This window comes from Rhopalosiphum padi, chromosome 3 (assembly GCF_020882245.1).
Source record: "Rhopalosiphum padi isolate XX-2018 chromosome 3, ASM2088224v1, whole genome shotgun sequence".
In the NCBI taxonomy this organism is placed as follows: Eukaryota; Metazoa; Arthropoda; class Insecta; order Hemiptera; family Aphididae; genus Rhopalosiphum; species Rhopalosiphum padi.
In genome coordinates, this window is record NC_083599.1 from 78,119,174 (window position 1) to 78,137,094 (window position 17,921).

General features: G+C 37.2%; 4 protein-coding genes across 4 annotated transcripts; 3 read left to right on the plus strand and 1 right to left on the minus strand.

Moving 5' to 3' along the window:
* Positions 1-6,841: 6,841 nt before the first annotated feature.
* LOC132925837 (protein GVQW3-like) lies at positions 6,842-7,294 on the minus strand. Its single transcript, XM_060990197.1, has one exon. The coding sequence runs from the start codon at positions 7,292-7,294 to the stop codon at positions 6,842-6,844; it is 453 nt and encodes a 150-aa protein (XP_060846180.1).
* A 1,996-nt stretch (positions 7,295-9,290) lies between these two features.
* Positions 9,291-13,072, plus strand: LOC132925838 (uncharacterized). Its single transcript, XM_060990198.1, is given in 7 exon segments — positions 9,291-9,352; positions 9,424-9,592; positions 10,829-11,233; positions 11,319-11,923; positions 12,254-12,430; positions 12,432-12,958; positions 13,008-13,072. Coding segments are annotated over 7 exon segments (2,010 nt in total).
* Positions 13,064-13,736, plus strand: LOC132927781 (uncharacterized). The gene has a single exon (XM_060992372.1). The coding sequence runs from the start codon at positions 13,105-13,107 to the stop codon at positions 13,672-13,674; it is 570 nt and encodes a 189-aa protein (XP_060848355.1). The 5' UTR covers positions 13,064-13,104; the 3' UTR covers positions 13,675-13,736.
* Positions 13,737-16,158: 2,422 nt separating this feature from the next.
* LOC132925839 (ATP-dependent DNA helicase PIF1-like) lies at positions 16,159-17,205 on the plus strand. The gene has a single exon (XM_060990199.1). The coding sequence runs from the start codon at positions 16,159-16,161 to the stop codon at positions 17,203-17,205; it is 1,047 nt and encodes a 348-aa protein (XP_060846182.1).
* Positions 17,206-17,921: the final 716 nt, after the last annotated feature.

Genomic DNA, 17,921 nt, shown 5'->3' on the forward strand with positions numbered 1-17,921 from the left:
AAAACAGAGAATAAACTAAAATTTGAAAAAAAGCATAATGAAAAAATTAATGAAAATTATATATTTAATTTTAAAGAAGAAATAGAGGCTTACTGTAATTCAGATGTAGATATTTTACGAAGAGGGGGTTTAGAATTAAGAAAACAATTTTTGGATATAACTAATATTGATCCTTTTTGCTATAAACTATAGCTGGGGATTGTATGAGTATTTACAGATCAAATTATTTGTGTCCAAATAGTATAGCTGTTTTAGATAAAGAAAAAAAAGAAAACTATTCAAAACAATCGATAACGTGGTTACAACATTTTAATAATAAAAATATCTCACACGCATTAAATGCTTCCGAAATAATAATAGCAGGAGCTAAAGTAGATGGATTTGATCATAAATCACAAACGGTTTATCAATATCATGGTTGTTTTTGGCATGGCTGTACTAAATGTTATAAAGATCGAGAAACTATAAATAAATAAATAATATAAATCATGAAACAATGGATGATTTGTATCAAAAAACAATCGAAAGAAGTAGAGCAATAAACAGAAGAGGTTATAAGCTTGTTGAACAATGGGAATGTGATTGGATAAATAGTACTACATACAAAAAAATGAAAAAAGCTGATATAGATGACCCTCTTAATCCTAGAGATGCTTTCCCACATGGCAAAAATATATTGCTAAAATATTTCACAAGTATTTTACTTATAATCTAAATATTATCAGAAAATTGTATCATCGTTTGTAAATGATTTTAAAATGTTGTCAAAATATTTTCACATCATATTTCTGTACTAGATAAAATATTATAAATAAATTGTTTCACAATATATGTTAAATATTTTATCAAAATATTTACATATTATTGGTTTTAAAAATTATGTATATATTTAAGAAAAAACGTTTACAAAATATTTTCAATATTTACATATATCACACACATAATATATATAAAAAAATGTGTTAAATATGTATAAAACATGTCATTTTCAAAAAATATTATTATGTGTACCTATTTACTTTATTTGTTATATAATATATACTTTATATTTTTATGTAACTGGGCTATAGAGTATAATAAAGATAAAAACCAATATTATATTGAACTAGTATTACTCACTTTTATTATTATAAATCGACTTTTAATTTATAAAACATAATAATTATAAAAAAAAATGTTAAACCTTTATACATTCAAAAAAACTTGTAAAAATCATCTAATATAATAAAACGTGAAGGAGTTCGTTCGTTGTCCTCCGGAGCGCTGCCGGTACTTTAGCGGAGAGCCAATCACAAAATTCCGACCTTATCGCCTTTTCGCTGTTATCGCCGACGGCTTCACCCGTCGCCGCCGTCGTCCGTGCCGACGGCCGCGCGACTCCCGAAGCCCGCTCTTATCACCGCCGTCCGGTATCGTGCTCCCGCGATATTTTAATACCTATCATTTTTTTTTTTCCGAAAATTTCGACTTTTGAGTAGCCGTTCGTGCGGTCTCGACGTGTTTTTCGCGTCTTCGGTGTGCTCTCTTTTTACGCGTTTGTTTTCTCCGGGTCGCGATCGCGTTGACCGATCTCCCGAATACGATTTCACGGCCTTTGAGTTATTTTTTTGAATAATAAATCATGTTTTATATATATTACGCTAAATGTGATTAAAAAAATTACGATGTCTCGGCGGACGTCGTGGGCGAAGAAATAAAAAAACGCGTTTAGAGTCGAATCGTACGGATTTCGTGGGTAAAACGGTGCTAGACGCCCGATTCGTCGCGGCTCGGAAACGGCTCAAGTGCTCGAGATTCGACGTCGGTGTTCAACTCGAACTGTAGTCGATAGGTTTAGGCGTTAGGATAGGATACAAGATTAGGCAGGTATGACGAGAACGAATCCCGCTCCGGCGGAATTTCCGGCGGCGCTTTGATTGACACGGCCGCCCACATTTATTGCACTTTTTTTCGATTTTTTTTATCACGCGATTTTATATCTTAAAATTTCGACATTTTTTTTTTCCGTCGTAGATCGTTGAATTATTATGACTTAATAATAAATAACCTCATTATATCGGTTTTACGTACGATTTTATTTTACGCGTGTGCTCATTGCCGTCGTCGAGAGTCCAGTGATCTGTCGATAGCGGTGTACTGATATGACGGAAGGTTTATTCGACGGTAAATTTCCTACGACTTTATTATATATCACACGTATTTCGTTTTTTGTACGTTATAGTTAAGTCTGTTATACATACATAATAATAAAATATTTAAAAACACGTCACGTTTAACGATATTAATAGGTTTAACTATATACATATAATTTCATATACGTCCACAATATATAAGTGGGAAATCGTATAAATATATTTGTGCGTGTGTTTGTGTATGTACTATGAAAAAAAATGTGAGTAGGTATCAAATATAATTAAAATTATTAAAAAAAAAAGAATCGAATACATTACAATAATGGTAAAATAATTTTAAACATAAATGATGTTACTTATATTTTTTTTTTTTTATCATAATAATTGTACATCGACGATGTTCTGGTGGACTTAAACGTTACAAACGTGATATGTTATAAGTGTATTATATGTGTAAAACTCATACTCTCCTCATCTGTACACAAATTATTGTTACACCGATTATGTAATAAACATTAAATAATTAAATAAATCATATTTCTAATGTTTTATATAATATCTACCTAATAAAATACGTGGGATTGTATGTAATATTTAATTTTTTTAACACGATACGTTGCAAATTTAATCGCGTGTATTATATTTAATAATAATATATAATATTAACGAGTGTATTGGCTAATGTTAGTATTTAATATTTCATTTTTAAATACCCATTAGGTATATTATGCTGTAATGGTCGCGATCAGATTGCCTACATAGGCTTTATTATACATAAACTGATTTTCACCGTTGATTGCTGATCACTAAAAGTACTTTGACTTTCTTACGAACAAATCGACACTCTACTTTCGACTTCCGAGGGAATCGAAACGGGGGTTAGAGAAAAGTTCTTATTTCACTGATTGCGCCGACATTGTCTGCGATCCGACGTAGGCGGATCGCCTACCTGGCTGGTTTGGTTTTCCTTAAAGCTTTTTGAAAGTTGAGTTCGTACAACGTTTTGATTTCACTTATTGCGCCGACGGGGTCCGCGATCCGACGCAGTCGGATTGCCTACCTGGTAGGCATAGTAGTTGCATATAAATTTATTTTCACGAGTGATTACTGATTATTCGACGCTCAAAAGACGACATTCGACTATAACATTTTTTCCTGCTTTCGACGCCAGGAGGTCAGACAATTCGCCGTAGGCGGATTCCGCGGCCGGTTATCGATTTACACCGGTAGAGGGCTGATAGCTAGACACTCAAAAGTCTACGTCTCAATCTCGACTTTCAAAAACTTTTCACATTCGAAAGAATACCGCCAAACAATCGACCACTTATCATCATCCCGATAGAAGACTCGCAGTATTACTAATCAGTGGTACCAACACCGCGGACTTATTACCGCCAAATCTTTCTTTTTTTGAAAACTTTCCGCTTTCAAGCTCTTCCGTCCGTCCTAGGGTATTCACTTACAGCGAGTTTCACTCAAAGCGAGGCACACTCACAGCGAGGCACACTCACACCGAGGCACACGGGCAGCTAGTCTAATATAATAAAACGTGAAGCGGTTCTTCTTTTGTCCTCTTGAGCGCTGCCGGTACTTTAGCGGAGAGCCAATCGGAAAATTACGATTCTTATCGCCCTTCCGCCGTTATCGACGACGGCTTCGCGCGACTCCTGAAGCCCGCTCTTATCACCGCCGTCCGGTATCGTGCTCCCGCGATATTTTAATACCTATCATTTTTTTTTTTTCCGAAAATTTCGACTTTTGAGTAGCTGTTCGTGCGGTCTCGACGTGTTTTTCGCGTCTTCGGTGTGCTCTCTTTTCACGCGTTTGTTTTCTCCGGGTCGCGATCGCGTTGACCGATCTCCCGAATACGATTTCACGGCCTTTGAGTTATTTTTTTGAATAATAAATCATGTTTTATATATATTACGCTAAATGTGATTAAAAAAATTACGATGTCTCGACGGACGTCGTGGGCGAAGAAATAAAAAAACGCGTTTAGAGTCGAATCGTACGGATTTCGTGGGTAAAACGGTGCTAGACGCCCGATTCGTCGCGGCTCGGAAACGGCTCAAGTGCTCGAGATTCGACGTCGGTCTTCAACTCGGACTGTAGTCGATAGGTTTAGGCGTTAGGATAGGATGTAGGATTAGGCAGGTGTAACGAGAACGAATCCCGCTCCGGCGGTATTTCCGGCGGTGCTTTGATTCACACGGCCGCCCACATTTTTTGCACTTTTTTTCGATTTTTTTTTATTACGCGATTTTATATTTTAAAATTTCGACATTTTTTTTTTCCGTCGTAGATCGTTGAATTATTATGACTTAATAATAAATAACCTCATTATATCGGTTTTACGTACGATTTTATTTTACGCGTGTACTCATTGCCGTCGTCGAGAGTCCAGTGATCTGTCGATAGCGGTGTACCGATATGACGGAAGGTTTATTCGTCGGTAAATTTCCTACGACTTTATTATATATCACACGTATTTCGTTTTTTGTACGTTATAGTTAAGTCTGTTATACATACATAATAATAAAATATTTAAAAACACGTCACGTTTAACGATATTAATAGGTTTAACTATATACATATAATTTGATATACGTCCACGATATATAAGTGGGAAATCGTATAAATATATTTGTGCGTGTGTTTGTGTATGTACTATGAAAAAAAATGTGAGTAGGTATCAAATATAATTAAAATTATTAAAAAAAAAAGAATCGAATACATTACAATAATAGTAAAATAATTTTAAACATAAATGATATTACTTATATTTTTTTTTTTTTATCATAATAATTGTACGTCGACAATGTTCTGGTGGACTTAAACGTTACAAACGTGATATGTTATAAGTGTATTATATGTGTAAAACTCATACTCTCCTCATCTGTACACAAATCATTGTTACACCGATTGTGTAATAAACATTAAATAATTAAATAAATTATATTTCTAATGTTTTATATAATATCTACCTAATAAAATACTTGGGATTGTATGTAATATTTAATTTTTTTAACACGATACGTTGCAAATTTAATCGCGTGTATTATATTTAATAATAATATATAATATTAACGAATTAACACTGCCAGTCGTTTTTTGCATTTTTTTTTCGATTTTTTTTTACGCGATTTTATATTTTAAAATTTCGACATTTTTTTTTTCCGTCATAGATCGTTGAATTATTATAACTTAATAATAAATATAGTTTTACGTATACGATTTTATTTTACCCGTGTACTTATTGCCATCGTCGAGAGTCCAACGAATCGTTTTTTTGTACGTTATAGTTAAGCCTGTTGCAGATAATATAAAACCAATAATACCTGCACTACAGCAAACACCTTATAATATATTGAAAATATCGAGGACAAATATATACATATAGAGTATAATAACAAAACTGATGTATTGTAATAATAAATATATTAATATATATATGCAAAAACAAAAATGTACAATATATACATAATAATAAAATATTTAAAAACACGTTACGTTTAACAATATACATTTAATTTAATATACGTCCACAATAAATAAGTGGGAAATCGTATAAATATATATTTGTGCGTGTGTGTGTGTGTGTGTGTGTGTGTGTGTGTGTGTGTGTGTGTGTGTGTGTATAAAATATATAAAATAATTTAAAAAAATATTATAAAAGAAAATTTAAAATTTATTGTTTTTGCTGTAAAAAAAAGAATTAAATACATTAATTACAATAATATAGTAAAATAATTTTAAACATAAATGATATTACTTACATTTTTTTTTTCGGCCGCCTCCGCTGCCGCACCCGGGGCCTCCGCCGCCACCTCGGATGTTCCCGGGGTTTCCGCGGTACATTCCGGGTTCTCCGCCGCACCCGGGGCCACCCGCTCCGGCCTCTCATCACTGGAGCCTATCCCCGCCGCTGCAGGCCGCTTAAATTTTTTTTTCGATTTTTTGCCTGTAACACGAATATACAATGGAATAATATACTGCTCACGAAAAGCACACGGGGCAAGTGAAATTTAATATATACGAGGTGTGATCAAAAAATACCCGGATTTTTCAAATAAAACTTTATTAAGACAATATTATTCTAAATACACATTATCACCTTCAAAATAATCTCCCTGTGAAGCAATACACCGCTGCCATCTTCTTTTCCACTTCTGAAAACATTCCTGGTAGGCACTAATTGGAATGTCCTTAAGATCGATTTCCGTATTTTGTTTAATGTCATCAATTGTTTGAAAACGACGTCCTTTGAGCGTTGATTTTAATTTTGGAAACAAAAAAAAGTCGCACGGAGCCAGGTCGGGTGAGTATGGTGGTTGTGGAACTACTGGAGTCTGATTTTTTGCTAAGAACTGACGAATGAGTAATGAGCTGTGAGCCGGAGCGTTATCGTGATGCAACATCCAAGAACCACTTTTCCAACTGTCTGGCCTTTTTTTCCTAACATTTTCTCGTAATCTTTTCATGACTTCTAAATAATAATGCTGATTTACTGTTTGTCCTTGAGGTACCCATTCACGATGAACTATACCACGAAAATCAAAAAATGTGATTAACATCGCTTTCACGTTTGATCTCACTTGCCTTGCTTTTTTTGGTCTAGGAGAATTTGCTGACTTCCACTGTGAAGATTGACGCTTGGTTTCAACATCATACCCGTAAATCCAAGTTTCATCACCTGTTATAATATTTTTTTAAAAGTCTTGGTCACTTTCTGTTCTTTCAAAAAGTTCTTGAGCGATGGTCTTTCGGTTTTGTTTTTGTTCATCGGTTAAGAGGCGAGGAACAAATTTGGCTGCGATTCGGCTCATGCCCAATTCTTTTGTTAATATTTCTTGGCACGAACCATAAGATATTCCGACGTCTTCTGCTACTTCTCTGATAGTTAATCGACGATTATTTCGAATAATTTCACGAACACGAGCAACAGTTTCATTTGTTTTACTGGTCGATGGTCTACCAGGTCGTTCGTTATCCTTGACGGATGTTCTACCTTCCTTAAATCGTTTTAACCACTCAAAACATGTTGTCCGAGACAGAACATCATCTCCAAAAGCTTGCTGCAAAAGTTTAAAAGTTTCACTCGAACTTTTTCCTAATTTAAAACAAAATTTTACGCACACACGTTGTTCTTCTATTCCTTCCATTACGAAATTCGCCACACGACTGAAGCATGTTTTTGTATAAATAACATAAAATAAAAATAAATATTGTTATCGATTTCAAACCAACGTTCAAATTATCGTTAGAAGTTACTTTATCGAATGACATTATCGGAATTTCGTCATCTTAATTGATATAAATATTATTAACACAGTCCGGGTATTTTTTGATCACACCTCGTATATATATATATATATAATAATTATAAATATATAAAATACTCACATTTCCGCGCAATGTGACCGTAGCCGTTGCAGTTGAAGCAACCTGAAATAGAAAAATTATATAGAATTATCATAATGAGGTCTGCGGCTTAAATTTCGATAAACTTACGGCGTACGGCCTGTTTTGGCCGCGGGTTTGCGGGGATTACCGACGGGTTTGAATTACCGTAGTAATTCACCCGCAAACCCGGGCAATTGTTTATAGAACCGATGTTCAAGTTGTCCATGCTGAAATAAATTATAATTAATTAAGACACACGCATCGTTCTTTTTTTTCATATATATATATATAATATATATAATAATATATATATAACGTAACGCGGTGACCAGATGTACAAACATATTTTAATAATTTTCCTACATACCTATTAGAATTGATTATTTAAATAATTTTTCATTCGAATATAAGTATTTTAATTATTTAGCCCAACTACGATCTTACAGTATATTATGCATTTTTAGCTCGAACCATAAAATAAAAATGAAAAAAAAAATACTTTCTTATGAAAAACTGCAGTACATGTGGTCACCATAATATACTCTAACTCAACAATTAGCAAATATAATTAAATATCATGTACTTACGTCTTCGGTGTGACAATTGGAAATGAACGGCTTTCCCGATTTCACTTTACGACGATGTCTGTTATTTCGTATACATATTATACCCGCCTTATATTATATTATATTAGATATATATATAAAATGTTGGTTATGACTTTATGAGCGATACCGTGTTTGAACGTCGGTTAACGTGTTTACTGTATTATTGCAGGTCTTTGGATGGCGTGACGTACAACGCGGTGGTGGTGGGGTGGAAGGAAGCGTCAACGGTCGAGCCGTTTGCCGAATTCTGCAGGCTACGTTTAACATCCGTGCAATACAGTTGTCGTAGCATTTTTTTTTTTGTTTTTGTTCGTTTCACTTGCACATTTATACTCATTATTATTATTACACTTACTTATTTATTATTTCTTATTATAATTATAATTATAATTTCTCCAGTTCTTATTACCTATTCGTTCACTTTTTTTTTTCATATAACTGGGACTTTGCAGGAGACCGGTGAGTACAACATTTTATTTTCCTTCCATAACTGGGCGTAGGCCCGCGCCCACGTGTGTAAACAAGCCGTTTGTTTAGGTTTATGGTTTTTTAACGAGTGCGATATAAATTACTTTCAACTATTATTATTATTATTATTATTATTATTAACATTTTCGTTGGTCGCGTCTTCTTCATACACAATGTATGAAAACATAATAATAACGAATCGTTCAACTCTCATAGGTTATGTCATTTTGTAAGCAAATGAACGCATACACGGCTCCGGTGACACACCTTTGCACCTGTTTGCGTACATCAATAACGCGAGATTATCGGCGCGCAGTTATAAAGTATTTCAATGTTACGGTTAACGAAAACATTGCATTCCGTTAACGGTAGGTATTAGCATTATACGCAGTTCCGTTGTGATGAGCATATTTTCCATACTATTATTTCGTATGAACTTAACTTAAATGCATTTTGTAAATTATTATTCGAATAATACTATTAACGTATTTCCGATAATAACGCGCAATAACTGTTATAGTATCATCTCCGCTGATAACAATCATTATTTTGATATAGTGTGTTTGTAAATAATTTGTTTTTTAATATATTCGGTTTGCTAATGTTATTATGCTAATTACTAAATTAAATATGTTTTTAACAATATAATATATTATATATACTTTTTAGTTTTATCACAATGGTCAGACACTGCGTTATGTGTGGAAACGTTGATGGAGCTATTGGAGTTTCAACACACAAGTATTCACAATTTCATTGCACTAAGCACATTTGTATGTACCATTATTATATTGCTACATTTTTCTCTTTAGATTTCCTACGGACGCCGCACGTAGACGTCTGTGGGTGCAATTTGTGGAGACCAACGGTTTTGCTGTTCGTCCACACTCTGTGCTCTGTTCGAGGCATTTCATTCCACACGTCGACTTCTTCCCAGGGGCCAATCGACGCCGTTTAATCAGAACAGCCGTGCCGTCAATAGTAAGTTTATTATGAAATACAATTTTAGTTTTAATTGTATGGTATATCTCTTCACACACACACACACACACACACACACACACCTCCATAATAATACAATGTAGGTACAATAGATTATAATATAATTTTTAATCAAACATTTCACTGCACCAAACATGAATATGTTCACTTACATGTTACATATCATTAACATGTGTATATAACATCTTCTTTTTCTTTTTCTGTTCACTAAATTACACTAAACTTGACAAAGTATACCGTTTCTCAATAACTAACTTATCTCACTGTCGATGTCAGTTCCATCACGAGTATAAGTAAAAATGTGTAACAACATAACCATTTGAACATTGTTATGTGAATTTATTTATATATATTTTTTTTATATCTACATCTTGAATTTTATTCACTACAACTTGACTTATACTCTTATTTATACACTCATTATAATAATATATATATAACTTTTATATATTACACTTATGGTTCTATCAACACCACACTTGACAATTGTTGACAAATTTATATATTATAATAATATATACTATAAATATCTTTTTTTTAAAAACCAAATATTTACTACGCCAAACATAAACGTTTTTACTTGCATACACTTCTTTTTTACCCTATTTATAAATAAAAAAGCATATCATTGTGTACAGGGAATGGAAGGTTTGTGTATTAAAATATATCTATTATATATATATTTATAGTTTCTTTTTTAGGTTCACTTATACCTATAGCTTAATTAATTTATTGTATTTAATTAATTTTTATATACAAATAAAATAAAAATATTAAATATATTTCTATTTATGTCTGTATGTTTAACTGATGGTACTCATTATGTTCTGTTATTTATGGGAAAATTAAAAAATTGAGATATATACTCAATACAATACATTACCAATTTATTAAGAACTAACCTATCTTATTAACAATATTTATTTTAGTTGTTAAATTATTTAAGTTTTATTTTTAATGTATTAGTTACAAATAGTTATTTTGAGATTTGTATTATTTTTTTTCAATACTGGTAAATGTTTAAACATTAATTTACATTATGCAGTGCAAATACATATAAACTATTAAATTGTTGTTTCAAAACATGTGTGATGCTGTTCTACATTTTGACCCTAATCATTAAGTGCTCATATTTTTATAATTTTATATCACTATATATATATATACTACTATACTACTACTATTCATTTAAACTGATCATCTATGATTTTATAGGCAGTCGAACAGCAGCATGAGGCACCTGACGGTGAACAAGCAGTTCACGAAGAAATTGACAACGCCGATGAACAAGGCGGCGCGGAAATCGTTGAGGTCCAAATGGATTTCAATGAAGTGCAAATCGTCGAGGACAATGTGGAAATTGTCGAGGTCCAGGTGGAAGATGACAATGTGGAAGTTGTCGAAGTCCAGATGGAAGACGACAATGTGGAAGTTGTCGAAGTCCAGATTGAAGACGACAATGTGGAAGTTGTCGAAGTCCAGATTGAAGACGACAATGTGGAAGTTGTCGAGTTCCAGATGGATGACGTCATAGTCGTTGATGTTCTGCCGGCCGACGCGCGGGCAGAACTTGAATTCGCAGACATCTTCGACCATTTACCTCCGGACGTCGACGAAGAGGTCAGTGAATAAATATTTCATCATATTGATAAAATAAAAAGCATATTATAAGAACCATTAAAATTTTATTATTCACACATTGCAGTTCGAGCCGATTCCACTGGGTGTTCCTGTGGCGGCAGAACGTTTGCCAATGAGAGACCGTCCGGCAGGTGTTCAACACCCACTCCCGGACCAACACAACATAGGTGCTTTGGACGCGGTTTGCCGAGAATGCAACGCCCGTCACTTCCACTGCGAGCGCGCAGCTAGAGGTCACTTCTCCACGTGCTGTAACAACGGTCAAGTGACCGCCACAGGACAGCGCGTTCTGCTGCCAGCACCTGTGCGTTTAACTAATTTGTTGATTGATGATTCACAGGAAGGTACCAACTTTCGAAGGGAGACTCGCCGGTACAACAACTCACTGGCGTTCGCAGCGTTCTCCAGCGACCTCAACCCCAGACGGTTGCCGGGTCGGGGACCAAGCGTGTACACTGTCCACGGACAAGTGTACCGCAGGGTCAACAATGACGTCGTCGGCAACGAACACAGGCCACCGAGCTACTGTGAGTTGTACTTTGTCAACTCCGCCGAGGCCAACCAGTCCCGAATGCGACAACAGGATGTCGCAGACCGTCTTTTGGCAGGTTTGCTTGCAGACCTGGACCAAATGCTTCGGGAGATCAACCCGTACGCTCAGGCTTTTAGGTGAGACAACCACTAAACTCATACACATACACTTTTGTAGTTATTAAACGCTGTGCTTAAACTTAAATTTTATGATTGCACACATTGCTTTTTTTTTTGTCTATACACACGGTCGGTTCTTAATGCATAAAGGTAATAATATTTTAATTTATTATTTTATACAATATACATTACACTATAACAAAAAAACAAAACCACGGTACTTCCGGATAAACTAAATAACATATAGACTACTGATTATATGCATTATATTTATTTTTATTATCCCACTTGCTGGTCTTTTTGCATCTTTTTGCAATGTGAATATTATAAGTATAAATGTGTTTACAGGAACATGAGCAGGTTGTGGTTGGAGGAACAAGAAAGAGCCAATGCCAACCCTGATTTGATTGGACCGAGGTCGGTAAGTATGCATTTTGTTACAGATGCAGCCAGGGACCAGCGACGATACCAGCGACCGACCGCAAACGAAGTTGCGGCCGTGTTCGTTGGTGACGACGGACGACCTAAATCTGGTAATTTTTGACAGGAATCCCGTTGACCCCCGACATCGGATGCAAACCATACCCGCGGGCTCATGTCACGCAGATCCCATGTTGTACCCTCTGTTCTTCCCGCACGGGGAGAGCGGATGGCACTTCAACGTGATGCAAGAGGGTAACCGCAACAACCAAGTTCGCAGTCGGAACACTATCCGGGAGTTTGTGTGTTATCGTATGGCAATTCGATATACAGGAAACAACGATACTGATCACGGAGGCATAAGTTTAATACACGGTGGTGGTTTTTTATTGCAGCAGTACGTGTGCGACCAGTATGTTCGGATGGAATCGAACAATCTCAACTACGCCCGTAGAAATCAGCAAGCGCTCCTCGCTGACGCTTATCAAGGGCTGGTGGACCACGTCAACCAACAGCATCACTTGGACGAGGCCAACCCGATGGCTGTCGGCCGTAGAGTCATTCTACCGTCGACGTTCGTCGGGAGTCCACGTTACATGAAAGGATGTTATCACGACGCGATGACTATTGTGCGTAAGTACGGTAAACCTGATCTGTTTATAACTTTTACGTGCAATCCTAGGTGGCCAGAAATCACACAGTACGTCGGAAGATGGTCTGCTCCAAACGACAGACCCGATCTCATAGCCCGGGTGTTCCACGCCAAACTCAAGGCCCTCATGCGGGACATAATAGTAAATCGTGTGTTTGGTAATGTAGACGCTTATGTATACACTGTTGAGTTTCAGAAACGTGGACTGCCGCACGCGCACATATTGGTCATCCTCGGCGAGGACAGCAAGTTGCATACCGCCGAGGATGTGGACAATGTTGTGTGCGCTTCCTTGCCGGACCCGGCAACCGACAGGCGCCTGTTTGACTGTGTGACATTACACATGATTCACGGGCCGTGTGGGCAACTAAACCCTAACAGCCCGTGCATGGTGGACAACAGTTGTTCAAAGAAGTATCCAAAAGAATACAGCGAAGAAACCGTCTACGCCTCAAACAACGGGTACCCGACGTACCGCCGACCGAACAATGGATCTGTGGCCTTGGTCAGACGACGAGAGGTGGGCAATGAATTTGTGGTCCCCCACAATCCGTACCTACTGGCCAAATACGATGCACACATCAACGTTGAGGTGTGCTCTACGATTAAGAGTGTCATGTATTTGTATAAATATGTGTACAAAGGCCATGATGCGGCTACTATGGAAGTTTGGGACGGCGATGAGATATTAAAGTAAGCAGATTCAAATTAATTATTTTCATATACTAAGTCTTTGCTATATATTATACATTAATAACACTCGATGAACCATACACTAAAATGTTTGTCGTAAGAACTGCATTCATTTGGTTAATTGTAATGCTTTTTGACTATGGAAATCATTGTTTACTTACAACACGCTGTAAATACATTATATAATACTCCAGCAGTTTTAATTGTATTTTCAACTATACTTGGCCATGCTTTATCTCATTATCTCAAACTAATTGTTGTTGAAACATAACATAAAAATCATTAAACTCCAATTCACCATCGATCAATGGTTTTCATCAAAGCTTCAGTTCAATTTGATATACAATTGTAGTTATTCGAATGGCTCAGGTATAGTTGATAATTGTTAAATTCAAATTGGTATGGCGTTGCACAAACTAATAAAATGCACTTTTATACACATTTCAAACACATGCATACTTAAAACATTTTTTTATTAACTTAGTATTACTACTGTTTTAATTTATTTCAAACTCATATCTGTGTGATGTTTAATTACTATTACTATATAATATAATACTTGACCATACATTAGTGTACATGTATATATATATATACATAAACTTCATTCTTTTAGTGTCAAGTATGGTTTTGTCTATATTGTTACTATCCGAAAACAAATTATTAACCCCCAGCTCACAATTGACGATGGTTTTAATTGAGTTAATTATTTTTAATTCATTCGAATGGCGCAGACATAGTTAACAGTTGTCATTTGTTATAGTAATAACCTATAACTGAATTTTAATTGTTTACAACTGTTAATTTTATATTATTATTAAATTAAATTAAATTATTATAAAATGATAATAAAAATAAATAAAATTCACAATATAACAATATATCAATCACATACTTTAAACACTATACCACTATACACTTTTTCATGTTATAATAATATACTTTTTATTAACTATATACTTTTTTTTTTTTTTTTTTTTTTAATGACTAATTTTATTTTATTCATGTGCTTGGTAGTATCACATGCACAATGATAGCACTAATGATTAATAATGAAAAATAATATATCTAATCTAAGCATAAAACAAATTATTAATTATTTAAACGTTATGCTCGCCAAACCCTTATAGCATTACATCTATTAATAAGATATATTATTTGTTACATATATGCAATTATTATATTAATATATTAATATATTAAATATATATTATGTATGTAATTAACTTAATATCAATTGATGTATCGCATTATGACTGTGCAGCTTTGTTACTATATTGTTTATTATATGTTATTTTTTTTCAGTTTCATCAATTCACGATACGTAAGTCCGCCAGAAGGGATCTGGCGGTTGTTTTCGTATGAAATGCACAAGAGAAGTCACACGATCGTTAGACTTCCAGTGCACTTGGAAGACCGACAGACCGTCTACTTTGCTCCTGGACAAGCCCAACAGCGAGTACAGAACGATGACCAACGTCGTACAAAATTGACAGAGTTCTTCACGCTCAACACAAACAACGTGGAGGCAAGGCAGTACCTCTATCACGAGATACCGGTGCACTACACGTGGCATCAGGCACAGAGAAGGTGGGTGCGGCGACAAAGACGGATGACCAACGAAACGTTGGCTCGGATGTACGTCGTCAACCCACTCGACCGTGACCGGTTCCACCTGCGACTGTTACTTTTGCACCGGAGAGGCTCGCAGTCTTTCCGGGACATGAGGACAGTCGACGGGGTGGTGCACGAGAGCTACGGGGCTGCCGCCATAGCGTTGGGACTCTTGGAGTCCGACCGCGCATGGCTGGTATGCATGGAAGAGTCTGCGGCGTTAGACACTCCCCGACAGCTCCGGTATCTCTTCGTGACGATATTGGTGATGTGCCATCCAGCGGAACCGCTGGCCTTGTTCCAAGCCAACGAGGCCAGCATGATGGAAGACTTCAATCGGCGTTTCCAAGACTTGGACCGTGCCAGAGCGACAAGTCTTGACGCCATTGGAGACCTACTTCGTGCACACGGAAAAACGCTCGGCGACTACGGGTTGCCAAACCCGGACGTCGGTTTATTGGAACCCGAACAGGACGACCAACTGTTCGTGGCAATAGACGTGGCGTTGCGGTGGGCGCAACAAGTGGTGGACATGAACGACGAACAGCGTACGGTGTACGATCGGGTGATGGCGGCCGTCGACGACAACCGGGACGTCCAAAAGGTGTTCTACGTCGACGGACCCGGTGGCACTGGAAAGACGACGCTCTACGGATGCCTCATTTGGGCGCTTCGCAACCGAGGGCTGTCGGTGTTGTGCGTGGCGTACACTGGGATCGCGGCGTCGCTCATGGACGGTGGTATGACTGTGCACTCGACGTTCGGGCTGCCGTTCGGTACCCTTTTGGACGAGGACACGTCTACCATCACCATGCAGTCCGAACGCGCTCAGAGGATACGTGACGCGGCACTGATCGTCTGGGACGAAGCGCCCATGTCACCGGGACCGCAACTCACGGTGGTCGATCGCTTGCTCAAGGACGTCATGAGCTCGGAATCGCCGTTCGGCGGTAAACCGGTCCTGTTCGCGGGCGACTTCAGGCAGATACTGCCCGTAGTCCGCAGGGGAAACAGGAGTGCCGTCGTCATGTCGTCTATCAAACACAACTCCCTGTGGCAAAACTCGGAGAAGTTTGAACTGACGCGAAACATGCGCGCCGGCAACGACGCGGTCTTCGCGGATTGGTTGCTCCGGCTCGGCAGCGGCCAACTGCCGACGGTCGACGGTGTCCCGGACACCGTCGAAATCCCTCGGGAAATGGTATGTGACGTTGCTGATTTAATTGATTTTGTTTACCCGCAGCACATGTCGTTGGCTAACGTCGACGATTTCGCTCGGAAAATCATTCTGTGTCCTAGGAACGAGGAATGCAGGCAAATCAATCGCAAGGTGCTCCAACGCATCGAGGGCGCTGAAAGAACGTACACGGGCGTAGACTCTGTGGTGATGGACGATCCCGACGAGGTAGCAAATTACCCCACCGAGTTCCTAAACTCACTAGAACTTAACGGCCTGCCGCCGTTCAGATTGACACTCAGGGTAGGTGCTGTAGTCATGTTGCTAAGAAATCTCGATCCTAAGCGAACACTGTGTAACGGTACAAGGTTAGTGGTCACCGAGCTCCGGCGACACAACTTTAAGGCTAGAGTTTTGTCTGGTAATGTTGATGCACAGGAGGACGTCGTCATACCAGCGATACCCATGACTTCGGGTAGTGGAGACGACGTGCCTTTCGAAATGAGGCGGGTTCAATTCCCAGTAAGGTTATCGTTTGCTATGACAATCATCAAGTCGCAAGGACAGACGTTTGACCGAGTTGGATTGCTTCTGTCGGTGCCCGTGTTCACACACGGGCAACTGTATGTTGCATTTTCGAGAGTGAGGAACGCTCAATCTGTCAGAGTCGGCATGTACGATGATGGCAATGGGCGGTTTGTCACAAAGAACGTTGTGTACAGGGAAGTACTACCAACGGGGTAACTGGTATTTAGGCAACGGTGAAATTGTTCACAACAAAAATGATATCAGATTTACTATTCCTAATTGCCATTCGCTATTACCATTGTTTAATTTCAATAAAAAATTCTGATATATTTTGTTTTTTGAGACTTTATAACCGGAGACTACAAAATTGTTTATATATATACAACATTGTTGTTGTATACCGATCATGGGTCTTATGGTCCACCGGGCGTTGGCCACATCATGGGTCTTAAGATCCACCGGGCGTTGGCCACTTGAAGTACCTAATCCTTAGGGATCCGTACATTTTTAGGTACTTCATGGACAGTTGGGTTATTTCTACAGTCGTGTAGCTGCTCCCGACTGTTCACTGAGGAGAGATAGTTCGACAACCTCCACGTGGTTCTCTCTGGATGCGAATCTGCTTCAAAGCGGATTCGTAACTAATAGTCGAACACATTACTTAACATTTTTAAAGTGTATACCTATTTTTGTTTTTTTTTTTATCATGTACCTGTAAGATATCTGTAATTTTGTAATTGTCAATTTGTTTGTAACATACCATTCAATTAAATATGTGCAATACCAATTCAACTATTGTAATTAATAGTGTATATTTTTTTTTTAGTATATATATATTTAACATAATATCTGTCATCTAATCACCATGAAATTGTTTGTACTTTGTTTTTGTTTTTATATATACACCATGTATTGATTTATCTGTACAACAA

Excerpts from the sequence above, each read along its gene's own strand:
- LOC132927781 (XM_060992372.1), top strand. The coding sequence starts at position 13,105 with ATGCGGGACATAATAGTAAATCGTGTGTTTGGTAATGTAGACGCTTAT.
- LOC132925839 (XM_060990199.1), top strand. The coding sequence starts at position 16,159 with ATGTCACCGGGACCGCAACTCACGGTGGTCGATCGCTTGCTCAAGGAC.
- LOC132925837 (XM_060990197.1), bottom strand. The coding sequence starts at position 7,294 with ATGGAAGGAATAGAAGAACAACGTGTGTGCGTAAAATTTTGTTTTAAA.